At 41.0% G+C, this 16,701-nt stretch overlaps 1 protein-coding gene across 3 annotated transcripts in view; it reads right to left on the bottom strand.

The window, feature by feature from the left end:
• Positions 1-3,355: 3,355 nt before the first annotated feature.
• tdrd12 (tudor domain containing 12) overlaps positions 3,356-16,701 on the bottom strand; it is a 19,469-nt gene continuing 6,123 nt past the window's right edge. For 2 of the 3 annotated variants that reach the window (XM_019856929.1, XM_019856930.1), the window contains 23 exons: positions 16,459-16,518; positions 16,240-16,309; positions 16,015-16,122; positions 14,884-15,066; positions 14,650-14,803; positions 14,238-14,365; positions 13,473-13,664; positions 13,278-13,406; positions 12,646-12,763; positions 11,680-11,819; positions 11,378-11,607; positions 10,576-10,657; positions 9,835-10,016; positions 8,945-9,152; positions 8,424-8,516; positions 8,200-8,354; positions 6,924-7,103; positions 6,780-6,841; positions 6,609-6,675; positions 6,271-6,384; positions 4,926-5,079; positions 4,777-4,837; positions 3,356-4,115 (listed from right to left, as the gene is read on the bottom strand). In XM_019856929.1, the coding sequence (XP_019712488.1) occupies positions 4,033-4,115; positions 4,777-4,837; positions 4,926-5,079; positions 6,271-6,384; positions 6,609-6,675; positions 6,780-6,841; positions 6,924-7,103; positions 8,200-8,354; positions 8,424-8,516; positions 8,945-9,152; positions 9,835-10,016; positions 10,576-10,657; positions 11,378-11,607; positions 11,680-11,819; positions 12,646-12,763; positions 13,278-13,406; positions 13,473-13,664; positions 14,238-14,365; positions 14,650-14,803; positions 14,884-15,066; positions 16,015-16,122; positions 16,240-16,309; positions 16,459-16,518 (2,953 nt within the window). In that variant the 3' untranslated portion in view covers positions 3,356-4,032. The remainder of the gene's footprint in view (positions 4,116-4,776; positions 4,838-4,925; positions 5,080-6,270; positions 6,385-6,608; positions 6,676-6,779; positions 6,842-6,923; positions 7,104-8,199; positions 8,355-8,423; positions 8,517-8,944; positions 9,153-9,834; positions 10,017-10,575; positions 10,658-11,377; positions 11,608-11,679; positions 11,820-12,645; positions 12,764-13,277; positions 13,407-13,472; positions 13,665-14,237; positions 14,366-14,649; positions 14,804-14,883; positions 15,067-16,014; positions 16,123-16,239; positions 16,310-16,458; positions 16,519-16,701) is intronic. The other variant, XM_019856932.1, reaches the window with a different exon arrangement.

Here is a 16,701-nt window from a genome sequence, read left to right on the forward strand (position 1 = left end):
AATTGTAATTTGAAAACAAATCATGCTATCTAACTTGTCTGGATCAACACCACAGGGAGGACGCACACCAAAAAGGAAATGTTTTGAAATTCAATTTAAGTGTATGATTTATGAATAAATACATGTATACGTATGTTAAAGGAGAAGTATTATGTTTTGTTGTTAATTGTTTTTCAAATGTTCTTAGGTGTCTTAACATGTGTGCCTTTAGTCACATTACCTCAAAGACAAACCATTCTAGACATTTTTACTACAGATTTTTTATTCGTTTTTGCTGTGGTGAAATTGGCCAGTTTTAGGAACAAATCTGACCCGGGGACAGAACGTCCCTTCAAAACTGATTCAAAGACAAGGCAAAAAAACCCAAATAAAAATAGAATAAAATCTGTGAGGGAGGCCGCCAAAATGTCACAATTCTGAAAATATTTGATAACCGCAGTCCAAGTATCGACAGTGAAGGTATTGGCAGCATGATGTTTTGGGGCTGTTTCTCTTCAATCAGAATTATAATTTTGAGCTTCTTTGAGGAAAAACCCATATCACCCCCACAAAATCCAAAATATTGTGCCCATCGCTTTTATATTCTCACAAGTCTATGTGGACATGAGTAGACGTCCGAACCTCCGTGCTGGCACTTGATGCTTTGTTGACATAGTCATGACCATGGCCAGACAAGAGTCAGTGTTAAGAGTGCGTCCATCTTCCCAGCTCGAATTGAGCATTTTTCCACAGCCAAACTACAGGCACAATATTGTGAGTGCACCCTCGGCATAGATTTCGTCCTCTGGCTGGAGCCTTTTTATACGCTTAAGTGTCCTTCAGTGACTTGACAGGCTCTATATAAATCTAATTTACTTCTCAAGAAAAATTAACGGAAGAGAAACTGAAGTTAGTGCAGGCTGTTCATTTCCTCATTCACTTAGAAGTGAGCGCATGGACAAGCTTATCGCTGTGATCATTTCAGTAGATTAAGTAGGCATTAGTAGAGATGTCCATATAAATTGATTGCAGTTTTGGGACATTTGAAGTGATGTACCATACGTTCGGTGATTAATATATACGAATTGTGTCCAGTTCTGTGTCACATCATGGTATGGGGAAAGGGAGTGGGGTATATTCATATTACAGAAGAAAAAGAAGCGGCACAAGAATTGTTAGTTATTTACTGATTTCTCCAAAACAAATTTGACAATTGAAAATGCAAGCAAGTTGAATTTTCCTGACCAAAAGATAATTTTTTTAATGACAAATGGGCCAGACTGGAAAATAGTCCCTTTAATTTGTTCCGTGACTACAGTTGTAACTCAAAACTCTTACGTATCAAATAATCGTTCACCACTGAAATGAATCGAAATGTATTCGATCCGTTCCAGAACCCCAAACAACCCAAATTAGGTTTTTAAACTTGTTTTTTCAAAAGAAAAACTGCTCTCTACAACTTATAGACATGGTAAAGGCAAGCACAAAACACAAGTGTAAATGATGTATTCTTCTCTTCTCTGTAAATCATTATGCAGCGTCTAAGCTGTCAGGGTACAGTGATGTATACGTTCACTTGGGTTACTTCTAGCCAAAATTGGCCACCACCTGCCACAATGCAGCGCAGCGTTTACATTGCTTTGTGGAATGTGGCACCCATTTTTGGCTAAAAATTTACCTATTTGAAGCATGGTGTGAATGATGTTTATGAGGTAATGGTATGAGGAAAACGTTTTGAGTCTTCCACAGACATGGCAAGACTGTTTGTAAATGATTATTTTTCAGAATGATTCTTTAAAAAAAATTGTTCATAAACTAAATTGGCCGTAAACTGGATCAATCGTAAACCAAGGTTCCATTGGCTACAACTCCATGAAAAAGTATTTGCCCCTTTCAAATATTCTTATTTTTTTGTATTGTTACACCACTTTAATGTTCAAGCTCATCAAACAAATAGGAAGATTACACAGAGATAACCCAAGTAAAATAAATTGTTGATGATTTTATTTATGTAGGTAAAAAAAAAAAATTGGCACCCTTGTTAAATCATTATTACAGTGTCTATTCACATTTTTTTGGAAAACTGTTTTAATTTTCACTGACCACACCCAGGCCTGATTATTTCTAGAGCTGTTCAATCAAACAATCCCTTAAAGGGGAAGTCAACCCCAAAATTTCCTTGACAATCAGATGATCTATGTGCCTCCACTGGTCCAAAGACAGCATTTTGATCAATATTACGTTTGTAGAATATGAGTTAAGCAGCAAAATCCACCGGTTTTTAATCCACCTCAGGGCGGCCATGTTGCCACTTTCTGTCAACAGAAAATGACATCACAGTTGCTCTGGGCTCAGGTAAGGACCAATTATGGCTCACCCATTTGCTGAAGCTGAGCAAGTCTCATATCATGTTCAGTCTACAGAAAGTGGCAAAATGGCCACCCCCTGAGATGGACAAAAATGGGTGGATTTTACTGCTTAGCTCGTATTTCACAAATGTAATATTAGTCAGAATGCTGTGTTAATATCAGTGGGGCTAAATAAAACATAGTAAGAATTTTGGTGGGTTCACTTCCACTTTAGATCGAACCTGTCCAACAATATGAAGTCTGCCAAAAGGTCTCAAAAAGCTGAAGCAAAATACCACAATCCAAACAAACAAAGAAGCGCAGTGCATTTGCGTTCTCATCAATGACTGCATCACAACAATTGAAAACAAATTAGCAAGTCAACATCTGAATGACTTACAGTTTGAAGACAAAATTAATGTTTTGGAGTGGCTTAGTCAAAGTTCAGACTTGAATGTGACTGAAATGCTGTGGCATCATTTTTAGAAGGCCGTTCATGCTCGAAAACCTTCCTATGTGGCTGAATGAAAGCAGGAAGAGTGGGCCAGAAATATCTCTGCAGGTCAAGGTTGTAATAGTTAACAAAAATTAAATAACTAAAACTAAAATTTAAAACATTTTAATAAACAGAATAAAATCTCAATGAAAATGCTTATCAATAAAAACCCGCAAAACACCAGTTAGATGGTATGCCCTGCCTACTGCCTGAAGACAGCTAGGGTAGGCTTCAGCACGCTTGCAACCCTTGTGAGGATAAGTGTATTAGAAAATGGATGGATGAAAATGAACAAACTGTATCTTACTTTTCTAAAACTAACTACAATTATAGCAAAATTGTCCTTCAGTTTCGTCTTTGTCAATTATTATCAAACATACGGTATTATGTCATTTCGACAAACTAACGATTTAAATAAAGTTGTTAAATAAAGATGTTATGTGTTGTGTTTACTATTTTACTTTAACTTTTTTGTTAAGCGCTTTGTTACAGCTGCAGCTGTTGTGAAAGCACTATATAAATCAGGATGTATTGTATTGTATTGTAAGTTAACATCCTTCCCATTTCCATGTTCAACACCACTTATCCTGAACAGGGTCGTGGGGTTGGTTGAGCCAATCCCAGCTGAATTTGGCCGAAAGACCGACTACACCCTGAACTGGTCAGTTGCAGGGCACATAGAGACAAACAACCATTCACACCCACATCTACAGTGTCCCTGAATGGGAACCGATCTTACGCTGCCCGCACATCAGTCAGGCGAGCGTACCACTACGCCATCAGTGACTTCAAACAAAAGTTAACGTGGAATAAAAAACAAAAATCCAACACTATTAAAACCCTGCCACAGACATGTAAACGACTCATTGCCAACTATAGAAACAACTTGATTTTGGTTCTAAAAAAAAAAGTAAGAATTTAACAAGAGGGCAAATACTTTTTCACGGCACTGCATCGACCTAGTTAAACTAAATGATTAATATGTTATCAAGATTACAATAACGCGCCCATTCGTGTCATGTTCCAGACTTTGTTTTGTACTTCTTTGGTCACGTCTCAACAGGGTTCTCGAGTCTATTGTAGGACTTCTAGAACCTAAACATCATCTTGTACCATTCAAGTGTGTCACCTGCACCGTCGTTACGGAATACAGTATTCACATCATTAGGCTTTGGTGGAGGTCTCCTCGCAGCATAAAAACAAGTGTGTTCAGCATGTGGAGTCGCTGTCGGTGCTGCTGTACCCATTGACAAAGTGGTGCTCTTCTCCCGTGTCACCCACAAACACTTCACCTGAAAAACAAAGCAGCATCATATGGAGGAGGTACTCAGTTGAGATGGATGAAGGACACAAACAGGCACACACATTCTCAGCACTCTTAAATCACAATTAGCGCAAAAACTGACCGTCACATCATATTTTAACGGGAGTATTTGTAGCTGTACGGCCCTCTGCACACCGGGATAAATCATTGCAAACAGCCTCTCACATTATCTACCCTCCCTTTGTGGCAATGTGCTTTTTCCTTGACAGTCATGCTTTTGTGGTGCAATAAAAAGAATGCAGTACCTAAGATTGTAAGTATAGCCTGAAAATCCGATACACATACAATTCAATGGATAAAACGGCACGATGAACGTATGGCACTGTTGCCCCTTTGGTCATAAGCAAAACCATGCAAACATGAATGCGCTCATTTAGTTGTTTCTTAGCAGGAATTTAAGTCACAAGTCACCTTTTGGAAAAAAGTTGCTGGAAGGGGTCACAAAAGTACCGATTCTTCAACAGTGACTATGTTTTTATAATTAATATGCTGTTCGTGCAAGGAGTGCATCTTTGTGGGGACACAATTTCTAAGCAACTCCTCTTGCCGCCCCCAAAAATCTCATGCTGATCAAACTTGAATTGATAAAATCCATAAAGCCTGTTAAGGAGTGTTTTTAAGGATCTTACTAGGAGTTGACACAGTGTCGTCCTCCTCCAGATGTTCGTAGTTGTAATTCACAAAAATGTTCTGTGGGAACAAACATTATATACATAGATGCAGCTGAAGCCGAAATGTTGCCAGAATGAAAATGCAGGAAGTTGAAATCAATCAACACCTTGCTCCTAAGAAGCGTAGGCCAGTAGCCAGGCTCTTTTTTGACCAGCGTGAGGACGGGCTCGTTGTACTTTAGCTCCCAGCGGCAGTGCTCAGCCCACACGGCCGCGTGAAGATCCAGATCCACTCCGTAGCGGCAACCATTCACAATGCCACTGAAAACACACGCACGCGCATACACACACACATGGCAAATATGCCTATTTTCTGATTTTTAATCTACCAGTATGCATAGCTTTTGTGTTCAGGCCAAAGCTTTTATATAAACATTGCTTTTGCACCAAGTTTTAGCATTTTGAGGACAAGAAACAATGTTGAAACAATGAATCACTAAACACACACGCACGCGCATACACACACACATGGCAAATATGCCTATTTTCTGATTTTTAATCTACCAGTATGCATAGCTTTTGTGTTCAGGCCAAAGCTTTTATATAAACATTGCTTTTGCACCAAGTTTTAGCATTTTGAGGACAAGAAACAATGTTGAAAGGTGGGCAGTCATTTAATTTTATCAGGCTAGTTTTGTGCCATGGCTAAAAGGGTCTTTTCTGCCATCTATTGGCGTTTATTGGCAATTACAACCCTTTTTGGGTGAATTGGCTTTTTGAGCTGGTGTCAATTACTCAGTTAGGCTTTTCATTTCCCATAATATATTTGTGTTTATGCAGTTGTCATGTTCATCCTCAGTTTCTTAAAAAATGTTCAGAAAGATACTTCTAAAAAAACCCAAGAAAAACAGGAAAAAAAGAAGAAAAAAAATGGGTGGCTACAGCAGGAAATTGGGTCCCAGTGTGACAACAGTTGAAAACTTCTGTTTTATTCCACACTTGAGAAAAACTAAGGTTTACAATCAAGACAAACTAAATGTGACATCAAAAATTCTTAAGATGGCACATGAACAAAGTATGTTATGTGGTCAATTTAAAATTAACTTAAAAAAATGTCTTTAGCTCACTGCCAGCAACATGTATGACATTCATTTTGTATTTTACTGTTTGTCCTGTTCAATAAACCACGACTCTATCAAAATATGAAATGAAAATCAACCAAGCGACAGTGTGGAATAAAAAAACAAACAAACATTTTTTTTAAAACCCTAAGTTGGGCCACTCGTAAGTCAAGGTGCTACTGCACAAAAGCACAAAATACAGCAGGTTTGAATAATGATCTGAGCTCAAAGTCCAAATCCAATAATCCTGCAGACTGAGACAAAGTAAGCCTTGCTAAACATGTATCCACTGCCTCCAGTGAACAGAGCTCTGGCCAAAAGGCTCCAGTGGTCGCCGAATGCAGAGTGAAACGCGTAAGCAACGAGCTGAGGCAACGCCGTTCTGACAGACCTGTACACCGCGCGGTCGGTGTGGAAGTCGCAGCGCTGATTTTGTGGGTCCCTCAGCTTCAGTGTGATGCTCAGTGACGTGGATGTCTGATACCAGCGGACCTGAGGGTGCAGACTGACACACGCCGGCGTCAAAGTTCCACGCATTCAGTCTTAGTAACAAGTCTAGACACTGGCGCAGTGGTTCTCAAATAATGTGACAATCCCCCTCCCTCCACAAGTTTAATTCATCCATCCAATGACCAGGCTTCTAAGCCAATTTTCAACTATGACAAATTTCCAGACGCAAACCTCAATTTTACATAAAACCACTGTACTTTGTCATTTGTACGAGCATACCTCTTGGTCATGTGACCGTCTCCATGGCACAGCTCATTGTTGTTTTGATCTTCACCAGCAGTAACATCTGAACACATCACAAGCGAACATGAAACTATTATTTGAGCTGGATCATAAGCTTTGGTTTAGCCTGCTGCGAGATTCAAAATGTCAAGAAGGAAGACTTTTTACCATCTTTGTCGTTAAGATGAGCCATCTGGTTGGTTGTTATGTCAGGACCCGTTTCATTTCTGCTGCAAAGTGAAATACAATCCGGTTACTCCCTTTTTGAAAAACAAACAGGCGGTCATAGACCCCCAAAAGAATAAAGGCAACCTGATATCTGAAGAAGTTTGGACGTTTGTCTTCTTGTCTACTTCATGGAGAAGAGGAAGTGGCTTGAGTTCCGATGCATCAAACTCCTTGACTCCTTCATCAGATGTATTCCTCATGTGTAAACTGTTGCTCATCTGCAAGTACTCGGGCTTGACTGGAGGGTCACTGTTTTGATTCCCACTGCGGACAATAACAAAAAGTGGCACCTAATTGTTGGAGAAATGAGAGTCTGCTCGCCAGCTATTGTCGAGGTGCCCTAGAAAAAGGCATCGCCCCCGCAACCCCCACCACGACATCTGAAGTTGTACAGCACATAGGAAGATTTAAAATGAATACATAAAAAAATCTTTTATTTATAGGACTCCGACCCATTTCAAATTTCAAAATTCCAAACTTTTTTTTCAGACACTAATTTCCGGACTTCCAAGGTCCTAGATTTCTTCTTTTTGGGTGGTAGCCCTGTAACATGTTGTGGTGGGCTTGCCAAAACCATCACTGGCCCTGGATATTCATCATCTTCTAATACAATAAATGTTCATTACTATTTCATATTTAGCATTTTTATACTGTTTTATATAAGCCTTTAAAAAAAACATTTTTTTGTATTGTCATGGGTTACTTGTAGTATAAAATCTAACAGAATATTAGACATTTAACATTTTCTGGGCTTTACCGCTATATCTTGTTCAAGCCACTTCTTCTGGGAAGTATTAACCTGACACCCACAAAAAATGTGTGCAACACAGTAAAAATATCATGGATGACTGATTAATTGGAGTGGATGAAATTCAAAATATTGAATAAAATAGCAAGAACGTGTTGATGTTATTGTATAGATTTATTAAATTTGTACTGGCTCAGTCAGGCCATCATCAGTGAAGTTTGGGTGATCCGACACCGTGGTATAGTGGCCTTGGCCACCGTTTAATGTGGAACCCTGCTTGGATGGGAAGGTGCAAAATCATCCTGATTGCCTTCATGAGTGTACCAAGCCTAAACTGATCAGGTGTGAATGTGAATGATTGTTTGTCTTTGCGTGTACCTGTCCACCAGATCTGAATATACCACACCTGTTGCTCAAAGTCAGCTAAAATAAAATGACCTGAATGTGAATAAACATTGTAGAAAGATGGATTATGAGTCAAATAAAATAACAGAATTCTATTATCCCCTCTCCCACACACACACGCACACGTGATGTCGCCAATATCAGGCGCAGAGCAGTCCAGCAGGTTACTGGATCCCGATGTTCCTCAGGAGAGTTTGCTTTGCTTACCCACATACATGGTTGGTTGTTCCTTCCTGAGTGAGAAGCTTCAACTGGTCCAGATGATCTGGGTTTCGTTCTGCCATGCCCGTATTCAAAATGAGAGTGGGAGCGTTGTGCTCATTGATCACGGTCTTCATACCGGCCACCCGACTCTCCAGAACCTCCAAGAAGCACAACAATCAAGATGGTTTTCAATGTGTCCAAGTTCCATCTCGCCAGTCAGAACATACCATAAAATCCAGAAAGACTGTGTTTCCCAGACTGAGGACGGCTCTGGCTCGGTGCTTAACACCCTGTATCTTCTGGCTGATGAGTCTGGTCACCTGAAGGTGTTCAAATATGGTTCCCAAGATTTTTATTTTCTTTCCATTTTGGGTACAATAAGATTTTGGGTGCAGTGCAAATGACTCTGGTCCGAGAGGGCCACTATCCTGCCTGTTTTAGATGTTTCCCTTCTCCAACACACCTGATTCAAATGATCAGCTTGGCTAATTATCTGGCTACTTCTACTTTATTGCCATTGTGTTATACTACAACCAGCGATGAACAGTTTGGTTAGTTCTTTGGCCAAAATAGAGAGTAATAGGATGCTACAGGATGATTATTTGCTCATAAATGATGGCTTATTCCTGCATGTGCAAATTGTCCGATGTTATAATGTTAACAACTATTAGTGAGAAGCAAAATAGATTACGACTTGGAAGAATTCCCCTTGAGGAGTTTGGAGATACAACTCACAACTGTTGGGTACCTTGGGATGCCAGTCAGGCTCTGCGTCACCAGGCTTCACCTGGCACAGGATCATCTCCACAGCCTGGGCAGGCAAAGAGTGGAATTGCTCAGGCAGTCGCAGGATCTGGTGGGATTTGACTTCTTCCTCTTTTCCGACATCAATGAAACGAACGAGGACACTGAAAAATAGGCGGCCTTGGGTGTCGGGGACAGTCAGGACCTTCACCCTGTAGGAGCAGTAGGAACTATGCTTAGCAACACACTGACAAATCATAGAAAATACCCCCCCCCCGAATGATATAAATAAGTTATTCAAAAGGAAAGCTAAAAAGATGTGCTTTTAGCCTCCAATTAAAAACATCAAGTCTCTGCGGATCTGACGTCCTCTGGCCTCACCATGTGTTCTGGTCCTCACCCTAGGAATAATTACAAGGCCAGTGCCAGAGGACCTCAGGGATCCATGAGGGTTGATGGCCCAACACCATTAAGACATTTAAACACAAATAAAAGCATCTTAAAATCAATCCTGAAACACGTGGGGAGCCAATGCAGCGATTTAAAAACTCGTGTAATGTGTTGCCAACCTCTGGTCCTGGTCAGCATTTGTGCAGCTGAGTTCTGTAAGCTTGAAATACTATTTTTAGGAATACTGAGGAGCAGGGTATTACAATAATCTAAGCAACAGGGAATAAAAGATAAAAAAATTTTGTTACAGTTTTAATATGAGGAATAAAACTAAGCTCATGGTGCCCACGTTCTTCACACATTGTAAGGGTTTAAGATACTGTAGTGTTGGTAAAGGTTTCATCAGTATTACAAAGGTTTATCTTGTACGGTTTCTCTGTATTGAAATGTATTGCCTAGCGTGGGCCGGTCTAGAATCTCTCAATAAATGGAGGGACGCAAGACCTGTGGAAATTGTCGTTATCCTGCACAGCGTATAAGCCTCCTTGTAGCACCTCCTCAGGACAAGGCTTGCTGTCAGCATAGTAAGACGTCATGTCAGCCACCATGCTGTCAAAGACATTGTCCTCCTTCTGGATTATACGACCATAGAAGACAGACGCAGTCTTGATGTGGAGAGGCAACACCTGCACAAAAATCACAGGCATGTGCTGCACACAAATAAGAGCCAAGTGTACAGTAAATCCTTCGATATCTCGTTTTTTTTGCTATGCGTGGTTTTTCACTATTCGCGGCAAGGCTTGGTCTCTCATACTCTACTAAAGCAGACTATTGCTGTGGTCGGCCCGAGTGTCTTCTTTGAAAAACAAATGTTGCTTTCTGCACTTGATCAGATACATCACACTAGTCGTTTTATAGTCAAAAGTATGAACAGCCCGATATGACAAAATGATCCCATCTGATATGAAAGGTCATTCCACTGATTGACAAGATAATCTTCCCATCATGACAGTGCCATTCCCAGCATGCCTGGCTGTACTGACATATTAATACAGCCTAATGCACTAATTTTATGTTTTAGTCTTGAAACCAAGCATATAAAATGAACTATTAAGTCTGTCAAGTCTTCATGTCTCATCACGCCCAGTCCCAAGTCCAACTCCACGTCTTTTGAGTTGCTGTCAAACCAGAAGTCATCAAAACTTGAGTCCCCATCTCTGGTAGGTGGCGTTGTGGCATAGTAACCTCTATGAGTCCAGAAGCAGGAAGTTTGGACTGATCCAGTTGAAATATGAGCCTGTGGCGATCTGGACACATGGCACTGAACCTACACAGCAAAACACACATGCATATCCTACTCAAATTAAGTGGAGGCTATTTCATTTTGAGATGAAATTTCAGAATGAACGTTAAACATACATTGTTGTGCTGGGCAATACTGCGCTACACTTGCCGAAGATGCGGCATAATTAAGAGAGGCAGAAAAATTCCTTCAAAGCCGCCATAATTATATGCCCGTGAGTGATGTTGTACTAAAAGACTTTGAACATTTTGGTGTTTGAATGTAAATGTAATTATCTTTTGTTTGTGTGATACTGCCCCACGTGTGAGCAGTTTGAGGGTTTATACTTACCATATGCGGTTTATTCATGAATTTTTACTACTGAGCTTCAAGCCATCAATACAATTATCCAGTCTTGTCACCTCTGACCAATGAAATTAGCGAACACTTCACAGTGGGCGAATGAAGCTGCCCGAGCCCGCCCTCATACCAAATATTAATCCATTATTTTAGGGAGGAGTGTACACACGTAAGGGAGGAGTGGGCTGATTGAGAGTTAGAATGTTGAAGTTTGTGTACATAGCGGTAAGCAGCTGCGTAAGAAGCAATTGAGAGGAAAAATAAGCATTTTGAGTTGAATTTAATGCAGGTGGGTCTGCAAAGGTGGTTTAGTGGACGTCTGGAATTTCCTGACTCGAAGATTTGTACAAAGCCTCAGGATCTGTATTTTTCATCTTCATACTGTGTTGTCTGGTGTCTTTGAACCTGCACACTCCAAAGCTCTTCAGGTGGTGACAGAGTGGCCGCTTAGTCTTCTGCTCCTCTCGGGCCACATCGGCCGCCTCTGCGAAAGAGAGCAGCTCCGCAGGGAGCAGGGTGTGGCTTCGTCTGAGGTAGCGCACCAGCCCACCAGCGTGCTGTGCATTCTTCTCCGAGACCAGCAGCAAGGATCTGCAGACTTGATGGATTTTCGACAAAGGGTCTTGGGACGAAGGCTTGCAAGGAAAGCAGAGATGAAATTACAGCTAGATCCGGTCAAGAACTAAGACACCTGGTCCTGGCCTTACAGAATCTGTGAGTTTTCTGAAGTTGCTGCTCATACAAAAGAGTCGGCTTCCAAAGATTTTGGGTGAACTTGGGAAGCCAAAGTGGACCACACAGGTGGCATCTGTCAGCCCCCAACACGTCAGGCACTCTGTGGCAGTGACTAAAACAAAACAAAAGCAGCACAAGAATTCACGGCTTAGTGTAAGTATTAGTTTGATTTTTTATATATTTTTTTTTATTAAATAATGAATAATCAAATAAAATACAAGTGGGACAATGTTATTGTAGTTATATTGTGCCTTTTATCCTGGAAAATGTATATTTAGCGTCTCAACAAATATGATTATCTTCTCCAAAAATACAATTTATTGTGGAGGTAGGGGGAAATGGGATTATTACTGCAAGTGAGATCCTCTTTGGTTAACTGATGACACTTGTTGGTATACATTCTTGACCTGAGTATGCTCGAATGGACTGCACTTTGCCAATGATGATTACGCAGTGCAAGAAGAAACAACATTGATCTATCCACTCATACATGTCAAGACCGGAAATATTTTCTAGGTAAATTTTGTGGATAATCCAAATTGTTGGTAAAAAAGGGACATTCTTAACTAGAGGATTCACTCTATGCAGATTTAAAAAAAAAAAAATATATATATATATATATATATATATATATATATATTTTGTAAATTAATTTGCAGGTGTCTAAGCTATGGCTCGCAGACCGTTAAGATCTGCTGCTTTTTTGACTGCTAGTAAAAGCACTTGTGGACAGTTTGAGAAATGTGCAAAAAGGACCAGATTTATTTTCATGTAAATGAACATTTCTGAGCTGTATGAAATGGAATCATTATTTTGTGGAAGACTATATGTATTGAGGTTCCACCTGCTTTCCTTTTGTCTCAGACAAATTTTTCTCAGGAAGACAAATCTTATCCTTACCCGGAGGATGAGTGCCAAAGTGTGAGTGTGTGTTTTACCCAGAATGACTTGTGTTCCAGGGCCAACGCTTTCGGCCCACTGCTGGAGTACGGAGTCCAACGTGTGCATTAAATACTCGTGAATCTTCAGACACAATGCAGATTTACAGCTCACAGCCTTTTGGAAGAAAAGTTTTTCTAAAAATCATAAAGTCTCACTTTTACACAAAAGTCCGTTGTTTTTCGTTCACTTATAGAGAAAGTGAAGACAATCTCCTGATACTATACAAACAAGACAATTTCCTGAACCCAAACAAGTTTTGAAATGTTTGCCCACAGCATTATCAGAGGAAGGTGCCTCATAAATACTTTATATTTGTGGCTTAAAAGGACACACCTGAGGTCTAATGAGTCCAACGTGTGGATAATTCACTGCTTTCAACTGTATAAATGGGCGACGTGTTTGGCAATGCACAGCCAATCAGCGTCAACTTTTCAACACTGACTGTGCTTTTGTAAACTAGGTTTGTAGATGGAGTACAAGTCAGTGAGGATGCACTGTGAATTCAAGGAGTGGGCAACAAAGCTATTTGGATGAAAAAAAACATCCAGTCAAATGTAATCAATAAAATCAATTAATTGTGCAGTGATCCAACACTTGTTCAAAACACAGACTTGTCATTCAGACTCACTTTGTGGACATCTTCAACCTCCTCAGCAGAGTTGCAGATGATGATAGTCTTCTGGCCTGCGTCAGGGCTGAAATCCAACGCACTCAACAATGTGGAGATCTTGCCGCTCTCCAAGGTCATGAAGACCAGCTGTAACGACATGACATCATCATCATCATAATCCTAGCTAAAGGGTAAAAGTTCCTATGCAGTGACCTGCTGCACGTTTCCATACAGCGCCGCTTCTTTGGGAGCAGCTATAATGACACAAGCGTAGGGCATGTGCTCAGCCACCAAAGCCTCCATGTGACTCGTCCACCGCTTGGCCACAGCGACTAGCTGCTGTGGACATGAGGACATTTCCTGGCGGGAGATGACCTTCTGAAAATGCAGCAAAATGCTCTTCATCTAAGAGGAGGAGGAAGGAATGATGCTTTAGGTGTCATTATCAATGAAATATTTTCCAGGAGACCTACACATGTCATCAAATACCAAAAGCTGAGTAATACAGTTTCAATTCTTAAATGCAATTTATTGCCAGGTATACATTCTACAAAACCAATTCTATTTGAAACAGTATCAGTCAATTATGGGTTAGACACTCACCAACAACAGGGGATAGACCATAAAAACACTGTATGTATAATGTATATCTTTTTATATAGTTATATCCCTCCTACACTCTATAAATCTATTCAAATTTTTAATCGTGAGTAATCGCAAATTCATTCAATATTTTGTATCCCTTCTAGATAGCGTGGTTGTAACCATTTCTAATATCCAACATCAAAATAGCGCAGAATTTATATTTGATTTTATATTTTTGCATTTAACATGAAATATTTTGCAATGTTTTCGCTGATTTGTTGTGGTAATGTGATAATATGATAATACTTATGCTCGTGACAGGAAATGACCATATTTTTTCATCTCTTGGTACAATTTCGCAGAAACTTTACTACACCACCAAGGTGTAGTTACCTGTTCTGGAGCAAGCGTGAAGAGCTGGTCAGCCTCATCCAACACAATGTGGCTCAAACGCAGGAACAGAAAGCAGTGACATGACAGCAGACGGACCAAGCTGAAGGGGGTGGTCACTAGCAGCAGGCCTGAACAAGAGAACGGAAGAAAGCTCAGGTAAAGGGCCATCATCAGTGCCAAGGCACTTCCACATTGCAGGGTAGGGCGCTGGACAGGCCAGGGGCAAAGGCGGTCAAGCGCGTATTTTCCACTGGCTGCAAAGTGATCCACCTGGAAGCAGCCTGTTACAGTTGTTGGGACGTCATGGAAGCTGCAGCTACACAATATGTATTTGTTACCATTTCACACGCAAGCCCTGGGTTTGCGATGAGGAGAAGAAGGAGGAAGAGACGAACATGTTCTAGCAACTTACAATCTTTAGGAATCTTGACGCCTTTGGCCTCATCTTTGGCACCACCGATCAGCACGCAGGTTGGATTGAGGCGCCGGGTAACCTTGATATCCTCTAGAAGGTCACACACCAGCTGGACCTTCTCCCAGCCGGGACACAGCACCACTGCTACTGGCTACAAGTGCACACAACACGACCTGCTTATCTTAAATCTGCAAGGTGAAGTAATGTATGATATGTGTGATGTGCACTCACGCCAACTCTGGAAGAGGAGATGGTGAAGATAGTGCTGAGCAGTATGTGACTGAGGAAGGGTGCCAGGTAGCTTTGGGGCTGGTCGGCTGTGTGTGAGATGACCACGGTGTTGTTTCCTCGGCCCACAGAGGGCCAACTAAGAAGATCCGTGGGAGACAGGCAGCACTGCTCCCGCGCCATTGTCTAGAGACAGAGCAGAAACAAAAAAACTGCCCCCGAAAACATTTTGACTTTTTAAGACTTCTACGTCTCTAGGTGTTTTTTTTTTTTTTTAATTCTTGAAAACCTGATCTATGCATTGTTCCCATGCCTGGTTGCTACCGTTCACTCAGTTACTGGCTAGAAAAACGTGGTCGCAAAATGAGCGTTCAGGGTTCATACAAGGTCGAAAATGTCCGCCAGACTTTCTGCAACAGTTTTGTTTTGTTTTGTTCTGTTCTTGTCGCAAAGAAATTTTGAAAGTCCTCTTGCAACAAGAAAAGTACGGGCAAATGTCAGACGACCAGTTACGACCTTGAGGAACCCAGACGACAATGTAACATTCGCTCCTTCACACTCGCAAATATTCGCCGCTCTGCGATAGGATTTTAAGGGGCAATAATTTATTCACCTGCTTTCCAGTAATTACAATGCACTTACAACGTGCTTTACCTACACCAAGGGTGTCCGAACCTGGTCCTGGAGGGCCGCTATCCTGCCTGTTGTAGATATCGCCCTAGTCCAACACACCTGAAACTAATGATCTGGATCACTTTTAAGCAGAGCTTGCTGATGAGCTGATTGTTTGAATCAGGTGTGTTGGAGTTGGGAAAACACACAAGACAACGGCCCTCAAAGACCGAAGTCGAACATGCCTGATCTACACCATATAGTGCCCAAAGCTCTTTGCAAGATGGCTACGCACAAAGATATGAAAGATAGCTACTGTTTGACAACATTCATTAAAAATATGACAACTATATCATATTTGGTACAAATTGAAATTCATGTGTGGAAATTGGTTTGGGATTGTTTTGACCAATACCGGCCCCAGTTTCAAAGAATTGACATTTTCCATCAATAATGCAATCGTATTTGCATCTAAATTATCAGCTGTAGCTCTATGAACAATAATGGTAGGTAATTGCCTACCCTGCAAAGGGTCTCAGTGATGGGGGCATCATCCAGGCTTGAGCACAGCTCCATCGGGACAGCGGAGTGCACCAGAATCTCACCCGTCTTGGGAGCACTGGGAAGCATCTGATAAAAAAATAATCAGTATCACGTTTCTTATCTTGATAATGTCTTCTTCTAAAAAGGTAGAGTCACATGGACTTGAAGCAGATAACATGACTCAGGAAATAAAAGCAGGCTCACCGGATTATCTTCATCAACATCGTCATCTGACTGGACTTTCAAAGGCTGTGGATTCAACCACTCCGAAAGTCTCCAAGCAGCAACGAGAAATGAAAGGAGTCAGATTAAATACAGTGTGGCACTCTGCACTCACGGAGTCATGCAATGCTCTGGCTGTCAGTCAAATAAGGCTGTCAAATAAGGCTTATAACGATTATACAACATTTCAAAATGGAACACCTTGTGCACGCCGAGTTATCATCGGTCCTCTTCTTCACATCCGACTGGGCGGGAGACAGACTGAAATGCACACAACACTGTCAGGCTGATTTTTCACATCTTATATTACTGTATTTTCCATTTTAGATGAGATATTCTCAAATTGTGGTAGTCTGGAGACTCCCCTACATATGATTTTTATTTATTTAATAAAACACACACACACACACACACACACACACACACACACACACACGCACACAC

This window comes from Hippocampus comes, unplaced genomic scaffold, assembly GCF_001891065.2.
Source record: "Hippocampus comes isolate QL1 unplaced genomic scaffold, H_comes_QL1_v1.1 scaffold186, whole genome shotgun sequence".
NCBI classification, from domain to species: domain Eukaryota; kingdom Metazoa; phylum Chordata; class Actinopteri; order Syngnathiformes; family Syngnathidae; genus Hippocampus; species Hippocampus comes.